At 54.6% G+C, this 25763-nt stretch overlaps 4 protein-coding genes, 1 long non-coding RNA gene and 1 other non-coding gene across 8 annotated transcripts; 2 read left to right on the top strand and 4 right to left on the bottom strand.

The window, feature by feature from the left end:
* Window positions 1–852: 852 nt before the first annotated feature.
* On the bottom strand, window positions 853–17401 carry LOC127597255 (metabotropic glutamate receptor 8-like). Of its 2 annotated transcripts, XM_052060161.1 has the most exons (12): window positions 17254–17401; window positions 16645–16791; window positions 14570–15279; window positions 13859–14075; window positions 8181–8316; window positions 7767–7921; window positions 7555–7692; window positions 7017–7217; window positions 5413–5552; window positions 3917–4861; window positions 1468–1714; window positions 853–1155 (listed from the first exon to the last, which is right to left on the bottom strand). In XM_052060161.1, the coding sequence occupies exons 2-12, from the start codon at window positions 16709–16711 to the stop codon at window positions 1106–1108; spliced, it is 3006 nt and encodes a 1001-aa protein (XP_051916121.1). In that variant the 5' UTR covers window positions 16712–16791; window positions 17254–17401; the 3' UTR covers window positions 853–1105. The 2 variants fall into 2 exon arrangements, with proteins under 2 accessions (XP_051916121.1, XP_051916122.1); XM_052060162.1 differs by lacking the exons at window positions 16645–16791; window positions 17254–17401 and adding an exon at window positions 15651–15794.
* LOC127597257 (homeodomain-interacting protein kinase 3-like) lies at window positions 9560–12328 on the bottom strand. Its single transcript, XM_052060164.1, has 2 exons — window positions 11407–12328; window positions 9560–11000 (listed from the first exon to the last, which is right to left on the bottom strand). Exons 1-2 carry the CDS (start codon window positions 11417–11419, stop codon window positions 9730–9732), a joined length of 1284 nt encoding a protein of 427 aa, XP_051916124.1. The 5' UTR covers window positions 11420–12328; the 3' UTR covers window positions 9560–9729.
* LOC127597259 (uncharacterized) lies at window positions 17150–18739 on the top strand. Its single transcript, XR_007961620.1, has 2 exons — window positions 17150–17314; window positions 18134–18739. It is a non-coding gene; the product is annotated as an uncharacterized LOC127597259 (long non-coding RNA).
* An 83-nt stretch (window positions 18740–18822) lies between these two features.
* On the bottom strand, window positions 18823–23206 carry LOC127597258 (acyl-coenzyme A thioesterase 1-like). Of its 2 annotated transcripts, none has more exons than XM_052060167.1 (11): window positions 23028–23206; window positions 22342–22490; window positions 22082–22181; window positions 21703–21890; window positions 20649–20818; window positions 20369–20488; window positions 20193–20275; window positions 20014–20107; window positions 19633–19713; window positions 19406–19547; window positions 18823–18983 (listed from the first exon to the last, which is right to left on the bottom strand). In XM_052060167.1, the coding sequence occupies exons 1-11, from the start codon at window positions 23072–23074 to the stop codon at window positions 18883–18885; spliced, it is 1275 nt and encodes a 424-aa protein (XP_051916127.1). In that variant the 5' UTR covers window positions 23075–23206; the 3' UTR covers window positions 18823–18882. The 2 variants fall into 2 exon arrangements, with proteins under 2 accessions (XP_051916127.1, XP_051916126.1); XM_052060166.1 differs by having other exon boundaries at window positions 22342–22543; window positions 23028–23194.
* A 243-nt stretch (window positions 23207–23449) lies between these two features.
* On the bottom strand, window positions 23450–25359 carry LOC127597256 (kelch repeat and BTB domain-containing protein 13-like). The gene is given in 2 exon segments (XM_052060163.1): window positions 23450–23650; window positions 23653–25359. Coding segments are annotated over 2 exon segments (1416 nt in total). The 5' UTR covers window positions 25001–25359; the 3' UTR covers window positions 23450–23582.
* A 215-nt stretch (window positions 25360–25574) lies between these two features.
* trnan-guu (transfer RNA asparagine (anticodon GUU)) lies at window positions 25575–25648 on the top strand. The gene has a single exon. It is a non-coding gene; the product is annotated as a tRNA-Asn (tRNA).
* Window positions 25649–25763: the final 115 nt, after the last annotated feature.

Genomic DNA, 25763 nt, shown 5'->3' on the forward strand with positions numbered 1-25763 from the left:
CCTTCTCGAGATCGGAGTACGACAAGGTTCTCAGTTTTCAAGGGGCTACCTTGAAACGTGCACTGTATCTTTAAATGAAGTCCGAAATCTCGACACGGTCTGGAAGATCTTTGGATACATTGCTCCACGTCAGCGTTTGCCTCCATCACGTGTGCGCCGGTCCACGAGTTCTCGTTTGACTTCCTGCGTATCTTCTTCAGGGCGAGCGATGTGAGCCGAGTGCGGGGAAATCAAGCCTGGAAGTGGCCAAGCTTCACCAGCTGGTGCCGGGAGATGCGGGAATATTCATGACATGCCTGAGGAGCTCCTACCGGCAGCCCGTATTGATCCGACGCTCCTGTTGCACCGCCGCCATCGACCGAATCGATTTTGGTCGCTCATCCTCGTCTGTAACGAGGCGCACGGCGCGCTCAGCTCCCTGCCGGCTTTCTTTAAGGTCAAGTCCAGCGACTTCCCCTCCCTCTTTGTTGGGACATGGACCGGGAGGGGGGCCGGGGGTGGCGGGGTGGGGGGGGGCAAAAACTCGGCAATTTGAAAGAGTCGTGCGAGCCTACGTCACATCTCGGCCGGATGCACTTGACTTTGGAGTCAGCCAATCCTCCATCGAGCGTCTCCAGTTGCTCCAAAATGCTGCTGCTCGCCTCTTGACGGGTACCGGTAAGAGGATCGCCGGACTAAGTATTGAGATGGATCCATTTCTGGCTTGTTTGACTGCCGCCTTGATGGATCATGGCAAGGGAAGGATCACGAGAGGAACCACCCACGTAGCTTGGTCCCGAGAGGGACGGATCACCGGCTCGGATTGACACGGCGGATTGTTGGCTCAGCGGTCCAAGCAAAGTCGGAGCAGAGTGGAATGACTTTTTGCTTTTAATCACAAATAGAAATCATTTGGTAAGAAAATAACAACAACAAAAACTGCATGCATCACTCCATTTGCATTGGCACAAGTTCAAAAAACCTTGACAGACTCTTCTCAACAGAGACAAAACTAAACAAAAGTCCCTCACGGTAAACGTCAATTCCAGTCAGTTACTTGCAGCGTTTCTGGACTGAACCGAACTGGACTATGGAGGCGGTCCCTCAAGACCCATTTGGCTTGGGTTCAGATGTCGTGGTTGGCGTAGCTGACATAGACGGTGTTTGTCGGTAGAACTGCAGAGAGGAAACAACGTCAAGGTCACGTTGGGGCAGTAGATTGAAGCGTTGTATCTTTGCTAGGTGATAGCGGTGGTCTGAAGAGGGGGATTCATCGGGACAAGTTGCCACCGAAGGTCCGGGCACCAAACGCTCGGCCACGGCAAAAAAGGTTTTCGAACTGACGCGCAAGGAAAGGCCACCTTGAGCCGCCGATACCGTCGCATTGAGGTTCTTAGCAAATTTGGATCTTTTTCAAACAATCTTCTGCGGCGGATGCAAATCCCACCCCCCTGCCCCCCCACGTCGTCCGCTCCACCCCCTACTCACCGACGGCCTCCACAGCCGCGCACAGCTCAGTCTTCGCTTGGCCGTTGGGCCGCCCGGCCGCCAACTGCGAGAGTTTGCCGGTGGCGGCGGCGGCGGTGACGACGGCCTTGAAGCTGGGTTTGCGCTTGACGACGTTGCGCTCCGGGTGGAAGATGATGACATAGACCTTGGGCACGTAGAGCATCCCCAGCGACACCGAGGCGCTCAGGCTGAGCGACACGGTCAGCGTGGCCGTCTGGATGTACGTCTGGGGGGGGGGGCGGTGGGATATGAGTGGCCGAGTTACGAGCACCAAGACTCCTCCTTTTATTTTGACGAGTCAATGACTGGCCGAGTGGATCGCAAGACAAAGGATCGCGCCTGCGGGCTAGCTTGAGCGACGGACAAATGGGCGGATGATGGGATGAATGAGGGATGGCTCACCGGATGCAGGGATCGCCAGGTGGATCGCTCGCCGGATGGATGGATCGATCGATCGCGGGGTACACGGATCAATTGCGGGATGGATGGACGGACGGATGGATGCGTGCACGGATGGATCATCACACAGATACACTGATCACTGGCTGGATGATGGAAACACGGTTGGATGAGTTGATCGATAGATCAACTGATGGAGGGAAAGATGGCGGCGAGATGGATCGCCGAATGCAGGGATCACCGGGTGGATCGCTCACTGGATGGATGGATCGATCGCCGGATACGAGCGCCGCGAGCAGGACCAATCGCGGGATGGATGGACGGATGGATGCGTCCATGGATGGATCATCGCACAGATACATGGATCACTGACTGCAACTCCCGGGAAGATGGCGGCGAGATGGATCGCCGAATGCAGGGATCACCGGGTGGATCGCTCACTGGATGGCTGGATCGATCGCCGGATACGAGCGCCACAAGCAGGATCAATCGAGGGACGGATGGACGCGTCCACGGATGGATCATCACACTGATACTCGGATCACTGGCTGGATGATGGAAACGCGGTTGGATGAGTTGATCGATAGATCAACTGATGGAGGGAAAGATGGCGGCGAGGTGGATCGCCGAATGCAGGGATCACCGGGTGGATCGCTCACTGGATGGATGGATCGATCGCCGCATACGAGCGCCACGAGCAGGATCAATCGCGGGACGGACGGACGGATGGACGCGTCCACGGATGGATCATCACACAGATACAGGGATCACTGGCTGGATGATGGAAACGCGGTCGGATGAGTTGATCGATAGATCAACTGATGGAGGGAAAGATGGCGGCGAGATGGATCGCCGAATGCAGGGATCACCGGGTGGATCGCTCACTGGATGGATGGATCGATCGCGGGATACGAACGCCACGAGCAGGATCAATCGCGGGACGGACGGACGGATGGACGCGTCCACGGATGGATCATCACACAGATACAGGGATCACTGGCTGGATGATGGAAACGCGGTCGGATGAGTTGATCGATAGATCAACTGATGGAGGGAAAGATGGCGGCGAGATGGATCGCCGAATGCAGGGATCACCGGGTGGATCGCTCACTGGATGGATGGATCGATCGCCGGATACGAGCGCCACGAGCAGGATCAATCGCGGGACGGATGGACGGATGGACGCGTCCACGGATGGATCATCACACAGATACAGGGATCACTGGCTGGATGATGGAAACACGGACGGGTGAGTTGATCGATAGATCAACTGATGGAGGGAAAGATGGCGGCGAGATGGATCGCCGAATGCAGGGATCACCGGGTGGATCGCTCACTGGATGGATGGATCGATCGCGGGATACGAACGCCACGAGCAGGATCAATCGCGGGACGGACGGACGGATGGACGCGTCCACGGATGGATCATCACACAGATACACGGATCACTGGCTGGATGATGGAAACGCGGACGGGTGAGTTGATCGATAGATCAACTGATGGAGGGAAAGATGGCGGCGAGATGGATCGCCGAATGCAGGGATCACCGGGTGGATCGCTCACTGGATGGATGGATCGATCGCGGGATACGAACGCCACGAGCAGGATCAATCGCGGGACGGACGGACGGATGGACGCGTCCCCGGATGGATCATCACACAGATACACGGATCACTGGCTGGATGATGGAAACGCGGACGGGTGAGTTGATCGATAGATCAACTGATGGAGGGCAAGATGGCGGCCAGATGGATCGCCGAATGCAGGGATCACCAGGTGGATCGCTCACTTGATGGATGGATCAATCGCCGGATACGAGCGCCATGAGCAGGATCAATCGCGTGACGGAAGGACGGAGGGACGCGTGCACGGATGGACCATCACACTGATACACGGATCCCTGACTACAACTCCCGGAAAGATGGCGGCGAGATGGGTCGCCGAATGCACGGATTGGCCGTACCCACCGTGAATGGAAATCTCATTCCCACAATTGTTTTTCAACGGAAGTAAAAGCTCTCAAACTCACCCGCTCGGCCGAGCGCGCCGCGCCGAAGAAGATGGGGATGAAGGCGAGCCAGATGATGCAGGTGGTGTACATGGTGAAGCCGATGGGCTTGGCCTCGTTGAAGGTCTCGGGCACGCCTCGCGTCTTGACGGCGTAGACGGTGCACGTGACCATCAGCGCCATGCTGTAAGCCAGCGAGCAGATGAGCTCCAGGTCCGACACGTCGCACTTGAGCACCCCCCGCGCCAGGCGGGGGTCGGGCGTGCGCCGCTCGCCGTAGTCCACCAGGGCGCGGGGCGGCCGGGCGGCAAACCACGCCGACAAGCCCAGCAGCTGCACGCCCACCAGCGAGGCGGTGACCAGCAACTGCGAGGCGGGCGAGATGAGGCGGGGCGCCGCCGCCGACGTCTTCCCCCGGGCGAAGATGCGGTGGATGCGGTTGGTTTTGGTCAGCAGAGCCGCGTAGCTCAAGCACATGCCGAGACCCAGGAAGACCCGGCGCAGGGAGCAGACGGCGACGCCGGGCGGCGCCACCATCGGGAAGGTGGCGGCGTAGCAGAGGAAGATGCCCGTCAGAAGCACGTAGCTCATCTCCCGCCCGGACGCCCGCACGATGGGCGTGTCGTTGTGGCGGACGAAGGTGGCCGCCACCGAGGCGGTGGCGCAGATTCCCATCAGGGCGATGAGGACGGGCACCAGCGCCCAGGGCGAGCGCCACTCCAGCCGGACCAGCGGGATGGGTCGGCAGCCGCTGCCGTTGCGGTCGGGCCTCTGTCCGTACGGACACGGCTGGCAGGAGTCCCGGCCGGCCAGGAAGCGGTAGCCCTCGCAGCGCTCGCAGCGCCAGCAGCACGGCGCGCCCTTCGCCACCTTCTTGCGCTCGCCCGGTCCGCACGGCGCGCTGCACCGCGAGGCGGGCGGAGGGGCGCCCGGGCTCTCCCGAGAGGTGAACTTCAGCGCCGACATCTGATGGGGTTGGCCGCAAGATTAGTACCCAACTCGAAACCTCGGTACCGAAGTCTGCAACCCGAAGATTTCTCACGTCTCCCAGTTGGGTCGCCCCTCGCCCCGTTGACTTACTTTTATACGGCGGGATTTTGCAGACAGACGAAGGTCACCTTGATCATGGCCGAGCTACATTAAATTCTAAGGGTGTGCCAAAGCTAGAACCAAACCAAAACTTGCAAATTTGTCCCAGATTTTCCACAGGGTGAAGACCCTGTTCATCCGGGTCATGGCACCAATCGAAAAGTTTTTTTTCATTGTGAATGACTTCCACATGAATAGCAACAACTTTAGTATTTTGTGGAACATTTTTGGAAGACAACCAATGATCTCGTGAGCTTCAGACCAATTCCGGCGCAATTTTGCAACAGGTTTGTCTCCAAAGTGAGACAAAAACACTTTCAGGAGATCCTATCGAAAGTAGTTGAGGCCATTGAGTTTTGAAGTTTTTGAACAGGACCTACGCATATTTGGAAGATGATGAGGATGAGGATGAGGAATGCGGGTCTTACGTTGAGGCTGAGCTGATTGGTCCACTCCCCGATGACCTTGTACTCGGGGCCGGAGCGCTCGTCAATCTGGTACTGGAAAATATCGTAGCGGCCGGGGGCGTCGCCGTTCTCGTTAAAAGTCACCGGCGTCCCGGCGCTTCCTGTCGGAACGGGAAGTGACTTAGGGCAGATGACAAAATAAAATGCCGTAAGTTCAAAACTACCACCAACGCCCCACCCCCTCCCCAGCCCCCTCCCCGCCAAAAATTGCTGTTTGTGCAAAAACAGCAGGCATTTTTTGGTAGTCACAGGCCGGCAATCTCCCTCGGCTCCATAAGCCTTTCCTTGCTGATAGAAACATAGGAGCTTGGCGAAAGCTGACCCCCCAACACGTCCAGGAAGTGTGATGAAATGATCCCCGTTACCATGACGACAGCCAGCCTTGACCCCCCCACGGCTCCTGTTTTGGTGTCATTTTGTGCACTACGCTCGTGCATGTATCATGCTTTGTTAGCACATTGCACCACTTCATGCGCTTACGCCTGGACTTCTTGTCCCCGGTCGGCGGGGGGGTTGGGTGGGGGGTCAGAGGGGGGGGGGGGTGGATGAAGGCCTGACGGCGAGCCCGCATTTTTAGCACCTCCGAGTTAGCTGTCCAAAACAATCACGTCGCCGCGCTCTACCGCGGCTAATGCGCTAACATTAGCGGTCAATTGGAGCACCCCCCACCCCCCCCGCACGCCTCTCTAGAAAATAAGCACACGGGCGAGCAACACGGATGAATTAGCAATATGAGTCATTAACGTCCGGCGCGCCTCTGTTGGTCTCGTTTGCGTGCAAAGCATGCTGGGGAACCGCCGGTCCAGTGACTCAGAAGGGGGGCGGGGGGGGGGGGGGAGCTCCACTCTGGTTGGCATTGATGCGGCAGCGTTGGGGAAGACTCTTAACTACCACGACTGTCTGTGTCCTGCATGTTGTGTTATTTTGACTTCCAAATAGCGCCGCGAACGTGGCTGCCTTTACAGCAGCTCCGATATTTTCTTCTTCTACTATTTCCTTTCATAACTTTGCTGCCGTGAATTGGGAATTTCTCCTTTGCGAGACTAATAAAGGTTTTCGTATCATATTAACAACACTCATTCCACCAACTCTTGTGTTTGGTTAATTATGGGCTGCGGGTCAGAGTGAAAAATTATTCAAACATATTGAAAAAGGTTTCCATAAGGAGTGGTGGCAAGTACTGGCCTGCCATGTCCTACACTGGACAACAATCACTCAGAGTGAGTTTGTTTAAAAAAAAATAAAAAATCTATCTGGAAAATGGATCTAACACCGATGTTGGGCTTGGAAGGGAAAAAAAAATCCAGAAATTCCGTCATAAAAGGAACTGCAGGGTTTTCTGGCCAGAAATCCCTGAGAAATCCCTGCAGGGATTTCTGGCCAGAAATCCCTGCAGTTCCTTTTACAACCAAATTTCTGGATTTTTTTTTTTTGGTTGTTTGTGTCCAATGTGGCAAAACAATCTCCAGGCTGGAGTGAAAATCAACGGACATAAAGTTCTCGTTCATGACGGGAGCTGCAGGGATTTCTGGCGAGTACTGGCTGCTGTTCAAGTGGTCTCCTACCATTGAAGTTGACGGCACGGACGTGCGCCAGCAGCTCCCCGCCGTCGACGTCGGCCATACGCGGGCACACGCCGGCGTAGCCGCCGCAAAGCCGGCGGTGGAGGCGGTCCAGGGCGTGCGCCATGGCGTACACGGCATCCATCACAAACTGCACTTTGCCCTCCTGCTCGTACGCAGAGTCGCGGCCCACCTTCTCCAGGCCTGCCGGAACCAAGCGCAAATGTTGGACGGTTCCGACGTACCTCGTGTCGCCGGGACGACGACACGCATCGATGGTTACGGCGTTATTATGGGTACATTTTATAACCGGAACATTTTGTTCGGCCTCCTGTTTATTTTGGGTGCAATTCCGGTGTCGGCCGCTAGATGGCGGCACCCTGTTTTGTGAAAACAGGAAGCGGATTGGTTGACACACGAAACAGCGTTGATAAAAAGCGAACCGGTTGAGAAGATGTGAACAGAGCAGAGGAAAAACTCGCCATTCCCAAGAAATGGCGCCTTCCGACCAAAATGGCCGCCTTCAACGCCGCGCGCTGACCTGTACACTTTCTGGCCGCTCCCGTTTTCTTGCCGTGCGTCCCCAGCTTGCATCCGAAGTTCTCCTCCCAGAATTCGGCAAACCAAACGTTGCGGCGGTTGTTGGCTAGCGAGCGACTCTTGAAGTAGCGATCGAACGCTGGGACACAAAGCAGCCGCTCATTCGTTTCGCTTTTCGGCTTTTGTTGTGGTGGTTGTTGGCGTCGTTCTCACCGTGGACCGACGCCCTCTTGGGCAGGATGGTGACGGCCCCCTGGGCCGCCGGCTCCTGATGCAGCACGGGGGAGATTTTGGCGCCCCAGCTGTCGGAGCCCACCCACAGGAAGTGACCCGTCAGGTTGTTGCGCTGGGCCGCGTCCAGGAGCCGCCTGTGGGCCACAGACACCCGCGCGCACCCGCGCGATCACCCTAAACGCTCGGTCAACCGGTTGCCAGCCGATTGCAGGGCACGCCGCAGACAAAGGACCCTTTCCGCTCCATAAACCTGCCGTGCGAGTTTTCGGAACGCAGGGAGCAATCGGGAATACCCGTGGAAAAGCCATGCAGGCACGGGGAGAATCTCATCTTGAACATATGGATTTTTTTTTTTGGAGCCAATGCCGAGGGGCGGGGACTGCGGCGGCGTACCGGATGTCGTCCTCGTTGGCGAAGGTGACGACGGCGCGGGCTTTGGGCGTTTCCAGCAGGCGCAGGAGCAGCTGGTCAAAGGCGCCCTCTTTGGGCTCGCGGGGGATCTTCAGGGACTGGGCGATGCACACGCCACCTGGACACGCGGAACAAAGCTCAACTTTCCCCACTGCACCCTCAACACGTCGCAGCATTCGAACCAACAACACCGTAAGAAAAAAAAATGCAATTACATATGGGGAAGCAATTTGACATTTTAATTGGTGTCATTACAGTATTATGACATGACTTGTAGTTATTGAATCCCATCCCACTGACTCGGGGGGTGTGGGGGGGCCACAGCTGGGGGCTCTCGGCATCGTTCCGATGCTGCTCCAGCGATGGCCCCCACATGCTGATCATCACGATCGGATGCGAGACATCTTGAAGATGCGCTTGACTTTGGAGTCAGCCGATCCTCCATCGAGCGTCTCCAGTTGCTCCAAAATGCCGCCGCTCGCCTTTTGACTGGAAAGAGGAGAGCGCCTCGCATTCTGGCATCCCTTCACTGGCGCCTTTTCAGAATTCTTTTGAAGATCCTCTCATTGGTTTTGCAAACCTGTACGTGGCCCGGCCCCGCCCGGAGTTGGCCCGTCTTTGTTATTCAGGTTGTTTCCTAGCGCCCTCGAAATCGAGTTGAATTTTGTCGCCGGTTTTTAATTGTCCCGGAGAAAAAGCCTCGTCTTGAGTTTCCTTGCTTTTATTCCCGCGTTTGATTATAACGGAGGAGCCACTCGGCTTACTCGAAAGCTTGCGGCCCCCCTTTTGGTGGGGGAGGACATGACGTGCGGTTGAGCGTTTCCAGCTAAATTGGCTCAGCCAAAAGATTCCCGTCTGGCCGCCGCTAATTCTCGCCGGAAGAAGCGAGCGACCGCAAATCCCGTTTGCAAAAAGCGCAGCCGGCGCGGAAACTCGCTCGCGATCTTCTTAACTTCTCAGCGAGCAAGCGGCCAAAGGCGACCGATCAGCACTTTTCACTTTCTTTTCTCCCCTTCTCATCAGTCAGGAGCTTCAACTCCTCTTCTTGTTTGTTTTCACCCAATTAAAAAAAAAATGAGGAAACTCTTCAACTCGACCGCCAATAAGAAGATTTGAGTCGACTTTTTGTTATCGTTCTTCTCCACTTGACTCTATCCTATTGACACACAAAAATTTTTTTTTTACACTCTCGGACTGCACGTGAACGTCAAAACGTGATTAAAAAAACGTCCCGCCCGGACATCACAAAGGTTTGAAAAACAAAATTCATGACTTCAAATCAAAGACGAGTCTCATCAGACAAAAATCAACACCCCCCAAGGGCAATTTTTTGGGGGGTTCACTTCAATGAACCTCGGGGTTGCTCCTTCTGGCCCGTTGCGCCTTGGCCAGCAGGGGGCGGCGTAACACAGACGTATACAAGGAGACGGCCAAAACTCTTCGGGAAGGATGGATCCCGGAACGAGCGCGAGATTGCGTTTGCTTGAATGTCCGAGTCGGATTAAATTAGGACGCGATTTCTCTTGGAGAGTCAGAGTTTGATCTTGGCAAAAACGATGGTGATTTTCCGCAAGGCGGAAACGGCCCTTTTGGACAGTCTTCCCAGGCAGGTACCGTTGCTGGGATGCATCTTGGGGTCCTCCGAGGGGACGCGATGGTGCGGGGTCGGCCGAGCGTCGGCAGAGAGGGAGTCGGTCTGGGATGACGGCAACGACGACGACGATGACGACGAGGGTTCTTGGCTCCGAGTCTCCTCGTCGGACTGTTTGTCCACGGAGCTCTCGGACTGGCGGCTGCAAGAAAGGCAGCAATGGAAAAAAGGATGCAGCAGAACCTTTTGGGAGTCGAGCCTCAGGTTGGGGTCCAGGTCCAGCATCTTCTTCACCAGCCGGACAAAGAGCCGCTCGCCGCGTCGCTGTCCCGCCGCGTCCAGCTTCAAGTCGTCCAGGGAGTTGAGCGGCAGGGATCTCCCGCCTTTGGGCTGGCATCCCGTCTCCTTGGCGAACTGCTCGGGCGACTTGAGCTTCCACCTGCGGACGCCGTCGCACTCCTCGTCAAAGTACTGAGCCACTTCCTTCCCGCGGTCCAGCACGTAATCCGCCGGCTGGCCCTGAGTGTTGGCGACCAGGTTGAGAACGTCGTACTCGGTCCTCCCGGGATACAGCGGCTGGCCGGCGGCGAGCTCCACGGCCACCAGTCCCAGGGACCACACGTCCACCGTCTCGTTGAAGGGAATCCCCAGGATGACTTCGGGCGCCCGGTACCACAAGGTCTGCACGCAATCTCCCGGCGCGATGTCCGAGACGTTTTTGGCCAGACCGAAGTCGGCCAGTTTGACTCGCAGCGGGCGCCGGCGCCGGTCCACCACCATGATGTTCTCGGGTTTGACGTCGGCGTGGACCAGGCCCATGCCGCTCATGTGGGACAGCGCGGTGGCCAACTGGTGCACCACGGGCCGGACTTGCTGGATGGAAAGCGCGCAGTGATGCTGCATGAACTCGCGCAGGTTCTGGTCCAGCAGCTCAAAATTGAGGCAGATGTTCTCTTTGTGGAAGAAGAAGCCCTCCCAGCGCACGATGTTGCACTCGTCCGGGTCCAGGCCCCACAGCTGCTTCAGAACGCAGATCTCCTCCTTGGCGTTGTTCACCGAGTTCTGCTGGTTCTTGAAAACCTTGATGGCCACCATGGCGTTGGTCTCGGTGTTGCGGCACTTGACCACCACGCCGAAGGTGCCCTCGCCCAGGACGTCCTCCACCGTGTGGACCCCGCCCAGGGTCACCCCTTTGAACATCTTTAAGTCGTCTGCGTGCGCAAACAAAGAGTGCGGACGTGTCAGGCGCTTTTTTTTGTCCGCCGGGATTTCTCCAAACCCCGAGGATTTTTCAAGCTTCACGATTAGCGCCCCCGTGAGGTGAATCTGCACAATGCCAGAGGATGTCGTCGCCAAATGTGATCGCATCGCCGGCCGGAATGATTCGCGGCCAACTGCGCCTTGCTACGATACTTTTGGTGGAGGTCGAATCGCCGGCCGTGACGTCGCTGGCCACCGTCGGAACTGCGCGAAGACTTTGGCCGGGACGATTTCGCCAAACCATGCTGGTTAGCGGCCATGATTAAAACGCAACTTTTGCCTCTGTCGACATTGTGCACACGCACTTGGCACGTCTACGCATCGACGTGAACGATTGCTCTGCGATCGCACACCTACCGGTCTGATTCATTTTGGGCTTTTGGCTGACGCCCGAGCCGAACGTGAGGCGACGAGGTCGGGCCGGAGGTCCGACGTCATGCGCATTGTTGTCGTCGTTGTGTCCGTCGTCGTCATCATGCACCCGCTCAAGCCCGTTTGCGCCTCAAAGACGGCGGCAAGTCAACGAGCGCCGTCCTTTCTCTGTGACATCGCCTTCCAAAGCGGCAGCGTCCGACATCAAAGAATTCATGAGCTAATCGGACGCCGCCTCGCAATGATGTCATTGCGACGCGTTTGACGCGACAACGCCGGCCGGCGCTTTGACGAGGGTCACGCGACTCATCGACATGCTCGTCGACGGGAACCAAACCGCCGATGGGACGCCGCGTTTGAACCTCCGGCGACTTAACATGCCAGCGGTCGTCCGATGAGGAATCCGGGTTGTCGGTCTGGAGCCGGTTAGCTCGCTCGCGGTTAGCACATTAGCCATCTTCCGTCAATTTTATCCTGAAATGGCAACATGGGCCTCGTAGCTTTCGGCGCGGTAGCTTCTTAGCATGCTAACCGCCGCTGCGCAGTTAGCGGCGACTCATCGGACCGAGAGGGACATTGAGGCTCCCCCGAGAGGGAAAATGCCAACGGACGATAACGCTTCAAAGCCAACGAGACAAGAATATGAATATATTTACCGCAGATATATGATTTATGATGAAGAGGATTAAGAGAGTGAGGAAACTCTTTCAAGCTGCTGCTCTTGCGGTCCGTGTCAACCAAGCGGAGGCCGAGTCGGATTGGAAAGTTCCCGGGGAAAAGCCATTTCATTCTATTTTTAAGGCGAGTACGCAAGCGGGTCTTTCATCTGTGACTCTCCCTCAAAGCTCGATAAACCTTCCCGGACTTAAGAGACTCTTTTTATGATGAAGTCTGTAGCTATTTCTTTAAGCCGTAGTCGTTTTGAGTGCCCGGCTAATAACGGCGACAGCTCGCCAAGCGTCAAACTGTTTATCTTAGGATTAGACTTCTTAAGATTGGAAGAGACTCGTGAAGACTCAAAAGGACTTCCAAGACTGCAAACACTAAGAGGCAAAGAATGCTCCCGCTAGACCATAAGACTGCGAGTAGCCTCGGACTCCAAAGCCTTAAAATTGCTAAAGGCAGCAAGACTTCTAAACCCAAAGACCCAAAGACCGTGAGACAGCTAAGGCCCACACCCCGATAAGACTGTTAAAGACCATACCATTCCAAAACATCTTTCGATCGCTTGGGATCACAAGACCGCTAAGACCACAGAAGAACATAAAACTGCTCCAGACCTTCACGCCCGAGTACTGTAATGACTTCTGAAGAAAAAGACCGGAATCTGGAAGACTCTCGGACCGTAAGAGGTCACGCGTATTTTTTTGTGGGCATCAAAGCGTATCAACAGAGATCTCTTTTGGTCGTAACGAGGCTGCAGTCAGCGAGTTTGGGGTCGATGGACACCATTTAAATGAATCTCGAATTCATGTTCAAGGGCGACAGCAGACGTCGTTAGCGAGCAGACGCTCAGCGCCATCGGGGCTCATCGTGGAGAGCAGCCCACAGCAAAGCTTTGATGCCGTGTCGTTAGCCGGCACACACACACACTCACACTTAGCCCAATATTAGCACTAAGGCGCACACACACTCACGCACAGGGTCTTGCTGCTGATGAAAGTGTTTGCAAGTGTCCGAAAATGTGTCTTGAAAGGCACCACTGGCAGCGCTTGTCCTCCTTCTTTGTGGCTTCCGTCATTGTAAACGGTGAAACTGGACACTTGGACCTTAACGATGATATCAAAGGCGTTGGAGACGAGTACGAGTCTTTGCGGGGACGTCACGCGACACAACCGACATCCACTAAATGAGGTCCAACGAAAGTGGAAACGGGAAACTTTGCAAACAATCGCGGACGAAAGGGAAACACCGGCGAAAATGCGACTGGAAATTTGACATGGTGGGGGCACGGGGGGGGGGGTTGCTTCAAGAATCCAGAGACCATGATGTAAAAAAACTCGATTGCTTCTCTTGAAATGTAAGCAGGTTTGAGATGATGCTTTCCGAGCTTCTTTTCCAAATCTCCTCCGTGTCGTCTGATCTCCGGTAGCTTAAGACTTCCTTCTCAATTTCCGTTTTTTTTAGCGTGAGGAAAATCGTGTCAAGCTCAACTAAGACTTGAAGTCTGGAACACAGTTTTAGACTAAAAGTGCAAGACGCCGCACCAAAACTGACCGCAAGACTGCCCCACGACTAAGACTGCATGACAGTAAGACTACTCAAAGGCCACAAGTTGGGAGCAGAACACCGGAAGGCGGTGAGGACCGCCAAAGACCATGACGCCGCTCAGGCGCTATGAAAGACCGCGCCACAATCAAACGGCTCAATATTCAGACCGTGAGCCCACGATGCTGTCGGAATGCTCAGGGGGCGAGACGGAGTCCGGTCTCCCTACCCGACTCTCTGGAGATCTGCATGAAGGTCTCGACGCCGCTCTCTCCGTAGTTCCCTTCGGAGGCCAGCGTGGAGACGTAGTTCCAGCCCATCGCCGTGACGATGTCCAGCATCGCCTGAGCCTGGTACGAGTCCGGAGGAACCACGCGGGAGAAGAAGTCGTAGCGAGTGTTGTCACTCAGCTCCGGGGCCGTGGAGGCGTAGCTGATCTGAGGGATCTGCGGGGGGGTCAAACCACAAGAAACTCATTCCCAAACGCGCAGCAAAACCGATCAAGTCTGGAAAACCGCTTGAGCTTGGAACTAGGAATGTCCTGATCCCATCACGCAATTCCACATTTTCAGTCCAGACCTGGGGAGGCAGGTCTGGACTGCAGGCGGGCCGGTCTAGGAGCCGCACTCTTTGGCGACCGAGCCACGGCGTCGTAGGACGCGCAGAATGCGGTTTGGCGTTCTCTTGCTGAAAGGAAGCAGCTTTGGAACTTTGCTTTGAAAATTTTGAATAGATCAAAATCTGCGATTAACTGCGGCTCGTTCCGAGTTAACTATGAACTTGTACATTTGATCGCAATTACATATTTGAATCGTATGACAGAACTAATATATCTCCATCCGCCATAAATCGTCATCCATCCATTCATTCATTTTTGGGACTTGGCGGTAATTAGCCCGGGACCATGTCGAGGGTGCCGGCGGGTGGGCCTTCGCGTTACCTTGAAGAGCCGAAGGATGTTGGCCACCATGACCGAGACGGAACTGGCCGCCGCCCCGATGACGCCCGCCACCTTGTCGGTCTTGGCGAAGACGGCCGTCTGTCCGTCGGCGCAGCGCACGTCGCCCGCGTCCTTTTCGATGAGCGCCTGCACGAAGGTGAGCGACTGCTCCAGGGCGTGGGTGTCTCGCGAGCAAGTGTCCAGGACCCGCGCCCCCAGCGTGACGTTGGGGAGCAGCCGGGGGTCTTTGTTAACCAGGTCGATGGCGAACAACATGGCCTCCAGACGCTGGATGCCCTTCTCCTTCTTCAGCTCGCCGCAAGGCAGTCCCCGCTCGCCCCGGGCGTGCACCGGGAACAGGCCGCCCAGGATGATGTCCCCGTCCAGGCGGATGGAGTGGGCGTACTCCTGCTGCGGGTCCGCGTCGGGGGACGGGCCGGCGGACCCCTGCAGCCAGCAGCTCTTTAGCATCAGGAAAGGCAGGAAGTAGCACCCGCCGACCGCCATCTTGGCGCGCTCACTCGATTCGGCGGCGAGCGGCCGGCCCAAGGGACCATGGGGGAGACCCAAACCCCAGCCCACTTCCTCCGAAGATCCAAAAGTGGAGAAGAGGGCAGGGCGGGGGTGGGCGGGGCTTCTCGCGCCTAAAAACGGGAACCCCCAGATGCCCCACTTCGGTTGATGGACATTTTGGAGGCGGGACCTTCTTCCTGAAACGCAAACAAATAAACTCCGCAAGCGTTCCGGGTTTCACCTGCTGTGACATTTTCTGGAATTCCGTTTGAACCGAGCAACTTTTGGGTGATTTTGGACCTTTTTTTATTTTCACCTGTGCAACTTTTGAGGCGTTTCAGGTGCTACAACCTGAAACGCAGGTCGTTGGAAAGCCCTTTCAATCTCGGGAGCCTGCTTTCGAGCCCTTTCCATTCTTTTTTTTTTTTTTCTTAAATGGTGCATCACCCTGGAACAATTCTTTTGAACTCAATTCCCAGGTTTCCATTTCTACAACAGCGATCTTCCCAAAAGTGGCGGTCAAAAGACAGCTCAAGGAGTATATGGTTCAGACGGTGCGTTCACGTACCTGTCTCGTCCCCGGGCGGAGTTTCCCCCGAGCCCTTTCGCCGTCTCTCGCTCGCCTTTGCCGGTCAACTCTTCCCCTCACCGCGCCACGAAAACAAACAAACTCATGAATAACAAATGGAAAAACGGAGCGGGCGTAAGTCCTCGGACCGGGACCGAGAGCAGTGAGACTGGCTCTGTGTACGCGTGGGAGGTGGTCGCGAGAGCACGCGCGTGCGCGTCGAGTCAGGCGCGCGGTCACAGGCGGCTTGAAACTCGACAGGGCGCCTCCCGGCGGAATCGCGTTGCCATTACACAAAGTGGTTTGAAAAGGCTGAAGCCGAGGGTGTGGAAATGCTGCCCTCTGCTGGGTGCAGCTGGAAACGCCGATTTTTTTTTTTTTAATGGTGGTAAATAAGTGGTCATTTGTACATTAAATCAAGAAAATATTTGCTGCTCGATTAGGCCCACGGAAAAGGAGAACACTGACAGTTCGCATTGTGAAATGTTCTGTATTTTCAACAATGTGCTGCTGCTGGTTTTGCTTCGGGTCAAATGGCTTTGATGAGCACGGCGTAGGGCCGGATGGCTTTCTCCACCAGATCCTGCTCCTGCTGCTGCGTCAGGCCGTCGGGGACGGGCAGCAGCCAGTACTTGCCGTCGTTGTGCTTCTCGCGGTAGGCCGGGTTGACCCGGTTCTGCATGACCACGCGGTACATCCTGTCCGTCGCTTGCGACCGGAACGTCTGCGTGTAGGCCACCGCGTGCTCCAGGTACGGCGTCGAGTACACGCCGCGACCGTACTTTTGGCCCGGACCAGGCTGGCCCCGAAATGGGAAAATCGATCAATTCCGAACCCAAAAATAACAAAAAGATGATGATTATTATTTTTTTTAAACATCAAAATGGACACTTCCCTCTTTCCCAGTGACCATGAGCACATTCTCAGCATGAACTCTGGACGTTGATTCATTGATTGGAAAGAAATGAGAAAACCAAAGCGCTCGACTGCCAACCTGGTAATTGGCGACGATGATGGCCCTGGCTCCGTTCTTGGAGGTGCCATGGTAGGACACGGGCCATTCTCCGGCTTTGGAGTAGGTGGTGGTCCCGTGGCCGCGCTCGCCCAGCCACACGTTCCCGTCCGGGTATTTATCCCAGACCTGGGGTGTGCCCCCCCCCCCAACCACCCAAAAAAAAAAAGTTACACTTAGTCCCCCGTTAAGGACGTTCGTGAGCAGCGATAGTCACAAATCGAGGCCCTTTTCCACCGCGCTTGTGCGCAGGTTAGCATCACTTTTTTTCCCCACTAGAGAAATTAGCTCCCGCTCTGGTGCTTGAAAATGGCGCTCAACCTGGCCCCAATTATTTGTTGGGCCAGACCCTGGTACCAACTACGTCATGGGGCGGGGCTATCATGACGATCGCCGCTGTCTACGAACGAAACGGGTTCTTGGGAACTTATTAAGCACCCACCAAGCACACCGCTGGCCCTGGTGCCCTACGAATGTTTTTTTTGGGGGGGGGGGGTGCAAAAGGGGTAAGTGAGACGTCAGAGGCCCGCCCGCGCGCGCGCGCGCGCGCTAGGCCAGGAAACGGAAGTGCGCTGCTGCACGAAAGCGGACCTTGAGAGCAAAGCGCAGCCATCCACACGGCCTGCGGTAGACTTCGCCTCCTCGGTAGTAGGTGCGCGTGTCCTTCAGGTCGCTGAAATCAAAGTCGTACCGGCTGTCGAAAAACTCGTCCTCGTCGATCACCAGGCCCTCGTCACCCGCGCCGCTACAACACACAAATAAAATAAACACGCAGAATACAAATTCATAGCAAATTTAAGCTTTTGTTAAATTAACTATTTTATATTTGAGCATTATATTCTTCGATGTTTCCTAAATGATATTCTGTTTAATAATTGCCGAAACATTCTTGTGTTGCTCGAGTCTGATTGGCTGAAAAACAGGAAGTGATTTCGTTACCGGAAAAAGGCGTGTTCGTTCGGGAGTTGCCGAACAGATGTTAAGACAAATAAAAGCTGCGTTCAAACGAAGCCGATCTCTCCTTTTTTGACCATTCCGAACGTAGATTCATCCATTTAACCCGTCAACTTAAACAATCTTGAACATTGTGCTCCATCATTGGGAGATTATTATCAAGGTGAATTAGCGCTCTCTAGTGGATGGAAACGAAACTTTAACAAAGCAGCCCGCAAGTCACAAACGCCGTGAAATCAATGGAAATTATTTGAGCGATCCAACATGACGTACGATCCTCGTTTCCCTTCTCAACCACGTGCTAAAGAATGGTTCGGTCCACTTTTGCAGTCGAACACGTTTCTTCCCCGCTCGTCGGAGCCCGGGCGCCACAATTTGTCATTTATTCACGATTGCCTACACCTTCCTTTCCTGTACCCTTCAAGATAAAAGCATTGGCTCTACGATCGTAATAGCAAAGGTGAAGCGTACAGAATGAACCAAATCTGCAATGCCAAAGTCTTTTTTTTTCCCACAGGCTCGCACGAATCGCAAGGAGCACAACGAGCGCGAGTCCTCCGTGGAACGGGTTTACGTTTTTGGAGTTGTTCGGGCACTGACCTGTGACCCATGGCTGCGGACACGAAGCCCTTCACCGACATGGGCATAGCGAAGGTCAGGCTGGGGCCGCGCCCAGACGCCCGAGCCTGCCTCGAGGTAATCGGAGTGTTGCAGAGCGCCGACAGAGCCTCTAGGCGGATGTCACTGCTGCTCACCATTTTGATCCCAAAACCTCCGCCCTCCCTCGAAGGTGGCTTTTGTCAAATGGTTTCACCTTGGCCATGGACGGGGGCCCTTGTAGATACTCAAAGATGTGCGTGCGTGTTGGTGACGAGCTCTCATTAACTAATCAGAAAAACCTGAAGGGAGGCTGGGCGTTGTCGGCACCTGCCCCCTTTTCTATTCATCCAGATCCATGGAGTCCCGAGTCTTTCACTCCAAACCCCTCCAAGCATCATTTTTTGTTTTCCGCATTAAATAAATCAATCATGTTGCTGTTAATACATTTCTTTTATTTTGAAGGAGATGTATATGCAGGCACAGTAACACGTTGTTTACTTTCCTGGATGAGAAAATAAATTGGGGGGGGAAGCTTGAAATGTCAATTCATCGAAGGCTCAGCCCTCGCCACCCCCCCCCACCCAAAATCTGTTATAAAATCATACAGAAATAAATGAAAGAGAACACAAAGAATGGTGTGTGTAGCATGATTTTGTGATTCAATCTTTACGCGTACAAATGGTGGCGCAGGAAGTCCAAGGTCTTGGTCCAGGCGTCTTCCTGAGCCATCGAATGTGCTGCGCAATGGCCCCCCCACAGAGCTGTGACTGGAACACACAGCAGCGCTCCATGATTACAACTGACCTGCAGCCAAGCGAGACCTCCCGCAAGGCCTGTTGTGTTGATGCCTTCCTTGCTTGGAGTCGGTTTATTAAAGACGACACCATTTTTGTTTCAAGAAAGAGTGGAATGCGGGGGACATGAAGCGGGAAAAAAAACCCAGATGCATGGATTAGGACAGGAATCAAGACGATGACCAGGACTGGGACATGGGCAAGGCTATGAAGCAAGTCAGAGTCCAGATCCCTGCCCAAAAACATTGTCCGGGACAGGGACATGGACCACAACAAGGGTCAGGACATAAACCGAGTGTCTCAGGAACACGGACGTGAACCGAGACATAGACCCGGATGAGTACCCAACCCCAAGTTATTTGTGACAAAGCTTTTCTCGGTTAGTGTTAGCTTACTCTTTTCCCGACTGCCTACAGATCGGAATGAGCTGGCTCTGGTGTGTGGGGAGTACGGAGGCTCCAGCAAGTGTCCCGCATTTGGGTAAGAAAGAACGGTCAGCAGGTGGGCGTTTCCCGCACGCTCCATCATCTCCTTCATCTGCAACACACACGCGTTGTTTTTTTCTGGGTGAATGTGCACCCTGGTGATTTTTGAAACCAGACATTGAACTTGTGCTCCTCACGTCTTGGGCTGACTCGGCGGCGGGCCAGTTCTGGTCGTCCTCGCCTGCGACCACCAACAGTGGACATTGCACACGTCCGACCTGGCAAAACACGTAATGTTGTACTTGGTGCATTCAACCAATCCGCACATAAACAAGACCACCACATGGATTAGAACGAGGGGGGGGGCAGAATCTGGGTCATAGATGAGGATACCTTAGAGAACCAGGGCATGAGCCAAGAAAGGAACAAAACCATAAAACTGGACATGGCTGTGGACTGGGGACCAGGTTCAGGACCAGGACCCAGAGCAAGGACTTAGACCAGGGCCATGGAGTCAAGCAGTGCATTGCCCATGGCTTGGGCCAAGACTCGGACCAACCCCAGAAGCAAGAACTCACATCCACTTTGAAGGCGGAGTCAGTGGGTATCGGCAGCAGCAAGTTTCTTAAGATGGCCTGGTTCTCGTCATTCAACTGAATCTTGTGCTCGTTCCTGAGGGAACGACAACCAACAAAACGTGAGGAGTAACGTCTTGTCTTCCCAACAAAATAGCGCAAGTAACAATGGAGAATGTTACCGCTGAAAATACGCGAAAATGTCCGCCATCGTTCCATCCACGGGCTGCACGTGGCTTCCGCTGATGCACACTGCACACCTGGGCTGTGACACATGTTCAAACAAGTACGGTGTACACGCACCAAATCAAAAGTACACGATCCCGCACAAACACAAACGATGTCATCTTTGCGCAACCTTGACGACATGCGAGTACGCGGCCATCTTGAGCGTGACGCAGACGCCGAAGGACAGACCCAACATGGCCACACGTTCGGCCAGGACCCCGGGGTACTGCTGCAGGAACTTGAAGGCCCTCTGTGAGCGGAAAACGTTCATTAGGCTATGAAAGTGAAACCTACAGTAGGTCCACGACATGGAGCAAATCCAGGTCATGGATAGACCAAGAACAGAGCAGTCACATGGATAAAGAAGGACTAGGAGAAAAACCAGGAACAGGGCATGGAAGAGACTTGACCTCAAAGTAGGTGTTGTCCACCATCTTTCCGGTCTCCACTGCGATCTTCGGGGTCATGTAGTCCAGAGCCATTGCGGCAAAGCCATGTGAAGCGAGCAGCGCTGCCCGGTACTCAACCAGCTGGCCTCCGCCACCCCACAGGTCCAGGATGGCAGGGAACGGTCCTGGACCTGTGAACCGTTTTTTTTTTGTTTGGGTGTTATGTGTGATTTAACAGGACATTTCACCATGAAGTCACATTAACTTCTGGGTAGCAGTAGTTCAGAAGGCAGTCTTGCGCTCTCCTCTGGACAATTACTTAAAACAGTTTAAATTCGGTACACTCGCCCGAGTTGTGTGCAGGCAGTCTGGGGTCGGTCCCTACTCTGACGGTGTGAATGTGGGTGTGAATGGTTGTTCGTCTCTACTTGTGCCCCGAAACTGACTGCCGACCGATTCAGGTGTTGTTCCACCTTTCGCTCAAAGTCAGCTGGGATAGGTTCCAGCAACTCCTCGTGACCCTGTTCAGGATAAGGGATGTCACAGGTCTGATGATCTGATGATCCAAAGCTGTCCAAAGATCCAAAGATCCAAAGACTTGTAACAAAACATCAGGGGCCAGGGCATCAGGATTTTTGTTGCAGGGTCAGAAACTGTCAGAGGGAGGTCGGAACAACCTCCAAGGTCGCCGTTCTTGCTGAGATTCTGCCCTGATGTCATGAATATTTGTCAACTCTGGACACGTGAAGCCCTTTGAGACCGTTTGTGCCTAAGGGCTGTAGAAATAACGGCGACTGGACTTGGTTGGCTTTGACGAAGTCGTGTCAAATAGTTGCGGTCTGTATGATAGCAAACTCGTCTTATCAGCTGCCCCCGAAGCTGATGGCTGTCTTTGTACGTGAGACAAGATGTCAGTTCTGAAGCCCGACAAACTGACTGAAGTCAACGAGTTGCTCCCTCGGTCTGACAGGTTTTAAGACCGAGGGAGCAAGGACATGGTGGCTGTAACTTAGAGCCACCCAGAAGAACCGTGTTTAAAAAGATTCTGAAACAGTCTATGAGGGATTTGGAGTACCTGTGGGCAGGAAGAGGGTCGCTGTCAGTTCGTGATCCTTGATGGGGGTCCTGAGAACGCCAGGCGCCATGTACCAGCGCTCCACCGTTTGAGACGCCAGCGGTACCTGATCCGTAAAGTCGGTAAGGTGGTCCTGGTAGACGGAGATGGTGAACTCCATGGGGGTCTGCACATTCTTCTTCCTCAGCCTAGAGATGAGGAGGGATTAGCTCCTTTCTCGCTGGCCGTCTTTCTCTTCTATCGCTGTCATGCGTCAAAGAAATGGAGGGACGTAGGCAAGCTACCGATTTCCTAGCTTTGGAATGTGGTACCAAGGGCGCATTGCGATGCAGGACTTTTGTGCAATCTCCTGGTAAACGCGGCTATAAATGTCGTCTACCTGAGTCCAGGATGGCTTCCCGGAACTGATCTGATGCTCCAGAAAAGGCCCATCTGCTCCACCCCGGAGTACGTCCCGCCCAGACTGGGATCCCTGGATACTGCGCAGCAAAGATCATAACCACAACATTTCCATAGAAATCCCGAAACAATATCAAAATGGCGCCTTGATCGTCCCGTAAGAGTCTCCTCATGTCTCCGGAGCGGTCTTGTAACATTCCCTCAATATTCCAGACGGGGGCGCACCACCCCCCGACATACCGCTGAGGGAGCCCGCGGCGTCCGTCAGGTAGTGAGCAAAAGCCTCCCACCCGTGTCTGTCCTCGCAGCGGTGGAAGGCGCGCAGGGTGATCCGGCCTCCAGGGGGCGCACACTGCACCAGGATGGCTACCCTCTCGTCCGCCAGGCCTCTGGACGGACGGGCCGACAGATGGACACCGCGCTGCTGACGCCACATGATGACCTCCCCACAAAAAAGGTCACACAATTAGGACGCGTCTGGAATTCGTGGAGGAAGTTCAAATGCAGCATGTTGCAGCCGGCAGAGCTGGAAAACGGGGGCAGGACCGGCGCCGGACATGAAGCCGGCCTTTTCACGGCATGTGAAAAGTGCCCAGTGAACGCGGCAATGTCACCGATTTCCACGAGCGGCAAACGTTACTCGGTAGTGCTGAATGCAGCAGGCAAACAGAAAGTTGATGTTTGACAGGCAGGGCAGACTGAAGTCCATGAGGTCACATGACTCCGTTCATTTACTGGAATATTTCTTGCCTTCGTTTAGGAGCATTGTCTCCAAAATATATTTCACAAGACCAAAACGCCTTGCGAAGGCGAGGAACAAAATATAAATGGATATAGTTGTCGGAAAATAGACGAGAAAAATCCCAAACGGGTACATTAGCAAAGCCCTGACCAACAACAACAACAACAACAACAAAACAACTTACAAAAAGTAAGCAAAGACGACCAGGTGGAATCCGAAAACGGAGAACATGAACGCTTGAGACGTCCAGAAGAACTCGCGTCTTGAGGGCAGCGCTGCGAGCCAGTCGAATATTCCCACAGAGACGCGAAGACCGAGAACTCCCTGAAGAGTCGGCCTAACGACATAAGCAGCAAGTGCGCGACCCGGAGGAGAGGCCCTCCTCCGCCACCTGCTGGAGATACACAAGAACACAACACCACCGTTGTCTGAAGAATTCAATTTATTGCTCTTATGATGTGATGTTTATCAAATTTTTTCATTGTCAAATCTCCCCAAACCCCAAAATGATATGACCCTGAAAAGTGTTTTTCTTATCATAGTCAACCAGGACTGCCAATATCATCCAGAGTCTGATCAAGATAAAAACAGTGCCAAGTAGCTTGTGGGTAGCCAGCGCAGAAACGTCCCCACTTGGGAGACCTCGGCTGAGGGGTTTCCTGTGGGAAGTCGTTCACAACATCCCCCCGCCCTCAAATAATCGGTGGTGTCCCAGTTCCCAGGAAGACCAAAGAACTGGTCAATCATTTGTCTGAGGGATTCCGACCGCCGGTAGCCTGAGCAAGAACGTCCACAGCGATCCACTCCGGGGAACCCTTTCATCTGCCGTCGGGGTTTCCAGGTCTTCCCGTGGACCACGTACTCCAGCGTGGCGCTCCGGTTGAGCGTGAAGACCGAGTCGCTCCGAACCACGGCGGTGAAGAGCGAACCCTTGCTGTTGGCAAAGTGTCCCGGCAGGGAGGTCCACTGGCCCGTGCTCAGGTTGTAACAGTCCATCATGCACCTCAGGAAGTCGTCCGACGGCCCGTTGCGCATCACGTACAGATTGTCCCTGTGGCCCACCATGCAGTGGCCGTAGCTCTGATGGCGGATGAGGCTGGCGACCAAACGCCACTCGTCCGCGCTCGGGACGTACTCGTGGATCTCGGTCGTCTCCATCGGTCTCCACAAGCAAACGAAAATCCTCCCCGTGGCTTTGGCGCACGCCGCCCCCGCCGCCGGCTTCGGCAGGTGCGCGGCGAACTTCCACCCGCCGCTCCGGACCTCCAGCGTTTCCACAGATGACATCACCGTCCGCTGGTACTCTCCTCCCATGGCGTAGAGGCGGCCGTCTCGTCCCAGGAGGCTGAAGTTGAAGCGCGGTTGCGCCGGACCTGCCAGCTGGCTCCAGAGATTCTCGTCCGCGTCGTAGCGGAAGCACGCGTCCACCACGTCCCTGCGGACGCCGCGGACGCCGCCCACCACGTAGAGCTTGTTGTCCAGGACGGTCACGCCTGCCATGGAGGTGCTGGCCTCCGGAGGGAGGTCGGTCAGAGTTTTCCACGCGTTGCCCGTTTCATCCAGGTAGCAGACCGTCCTGGAGGTGGCGTGGACGCTTTCGCTTTCGACGCAGCTGACGTGGGCGCCGACGGCCACGAAAGCGCTCGGGCTCAGTGACTCCACGAAGGAAATCAGTTCCGGCGGCAGAGTCCGCCGGACCTCTGCCTCTATGTCGGCGTACATATCCCGAATGTACAGCCCGGCGGCACGGTAGAGTTCCAGGAGGCCGAAGGTGGAGGCGGTGTGGAGCATGAGCAAGCAGTTGTCGGAGTCGACCAGCTCCACCAGGTGCCCGGTGAGTGGCGCCGCCTGCAGGAAAGCGGCGCATTGGATAGCCTCCACGATGTCATCGGCATCCAAAGTGGGCGCCTCGCCTCGCGTGACCGCCAAGGCGATGAAGAAGCCGCGAGCGGGCAGACACTGGAGGCGGATCTCCTCCTGGCGACACTCCTTCATTCCGGAGCGATAGAGTGCGCCAAAGTAGTCGCAGCTCCGGACCAGTAGCGCCTTCTCCTCGGAGAAGCGGACGTCCTCCACAACCACCGTCAGTCTGGCAGCACCGCCCGAGTCCACTTTGCGACTTCCGTCTTCTGCGCGTTCGAGACTGTGCACCGACATGGAGACGCTGCGATGAACATCGGAGGAGCTGGAGGTTTTCCGGACGTGCTGTCGAGACGCCGGAGAGGAACCGCTTCACTTTGTGATGGGAGACTCCATTTCAAAATAGAGCAGCTAAACATAGACCAGGACAACTGAGCGGAGTCACATTTACAACGCTCACGGGTCACATTGTCACCACACTGAGCGCCTCTCCGGACTCGAAGGCTTGAGAACGCTTGTGTGCAAAGGCCGCAGTCCGTTGTTCAAATGACGTCATTTGTAGATGGGGTTATTCGAAAAACTCAAAATCAAATCATCATCGTCGTGATGTTTACGTGAAATCGTTCCTTTCAATAATGAATTCTTAATTTCATCATTTCATTTTGTTATTTATAATTAATCCAACTGTTATTCAAAAACATCACTCGAGAAGATCAAGCCCAAATGTTTTCCTAATATTTCGTATTCATTGTCAAATGGTCATTTAAAAAAAGAAATTAATGACATATGGCAGTAATTGTTGAATCAAACAAAATTGAGAATCTATTAAAAACTAATCCTCATACTAATAAAATCCTCATTAGGCAGACATGTCTCTGTGGCGCAATCGGTTAGCGCGTTCGGCTGTTAACCGAAAGGTTGGTGGTTCGAGCCCACCCAGGGACGCATAATTTTTTTTTTCACTTTTGAAGTGGGAAATAAAGTCACAAAGTAACAAATCTGTCGTCGCGCCTGGTTTGTAGCGGGAAGTTGAAATATTGACCTCCGATCGCCACAGAGA

The sequence above is a fragment of the Hippocampus zosterae genome, chromosome 3 (assembly GCF_025434085.1).
Source record: "Hippocampus zosterae strain Florida chromosome 3, ASM2543408v3, whole genome shotgun sequence".
NCBI lineage: Eukaryota > Metazoa > Chordata > Actinopteri > Syngnathiformes > Syngnathidae > Hippocampus > Hippocampus zosterae.

Excerpts from the sequence above, each read along its gene's own strand:
- LOC127597255 (XM_052060161.1), bottom strand. The coding sequence starts at position 16,711 with ATGGCCCGTGTCCTACCATGGCACCTCCAAGAACGGAGCCAGGGCCAT. Across the intron at positions 15,280-16,644 it reads TCATCGTCGCCAATTACCAG|GAAGAAGGTCCCGCCTCCAA; the intron begins GTTGGCAGTCGA and ends TTTGCGTTTCAG. Across the intron at positions 7,693-7,766 it reads CAAGAGGGCGTCGGTCCACG|CGTTCGATCGCTACTTCAAG; the intron begins GTGAGAACGACG and ends TTTGTGTCCCAG.
- LOC127597258 (XM_052060167.1), bottom strand. The coding sequence starts at position 23,074 with ATGTTCTCCGTTTTCGGATTCCACCTGGTCGTCTTTGCTTACTTTTT. Across the intron at positions 19,548-19,632 it reads CCGCCGAGTCAGCCCAAGAC|ATGAAGGAGATGATGGAGCG; the intron begins GTGAGGAGCACA and ends TGTGTGTTGCAG. Across the intron at positions 18,984-19,405 it reads TGTAGGCAGTCGGGAAAAGA|TCACAGCTCTGTGGGGGGGC; the intron begins GTAAGCTAACAC and ends TGTGTGTTCCAG.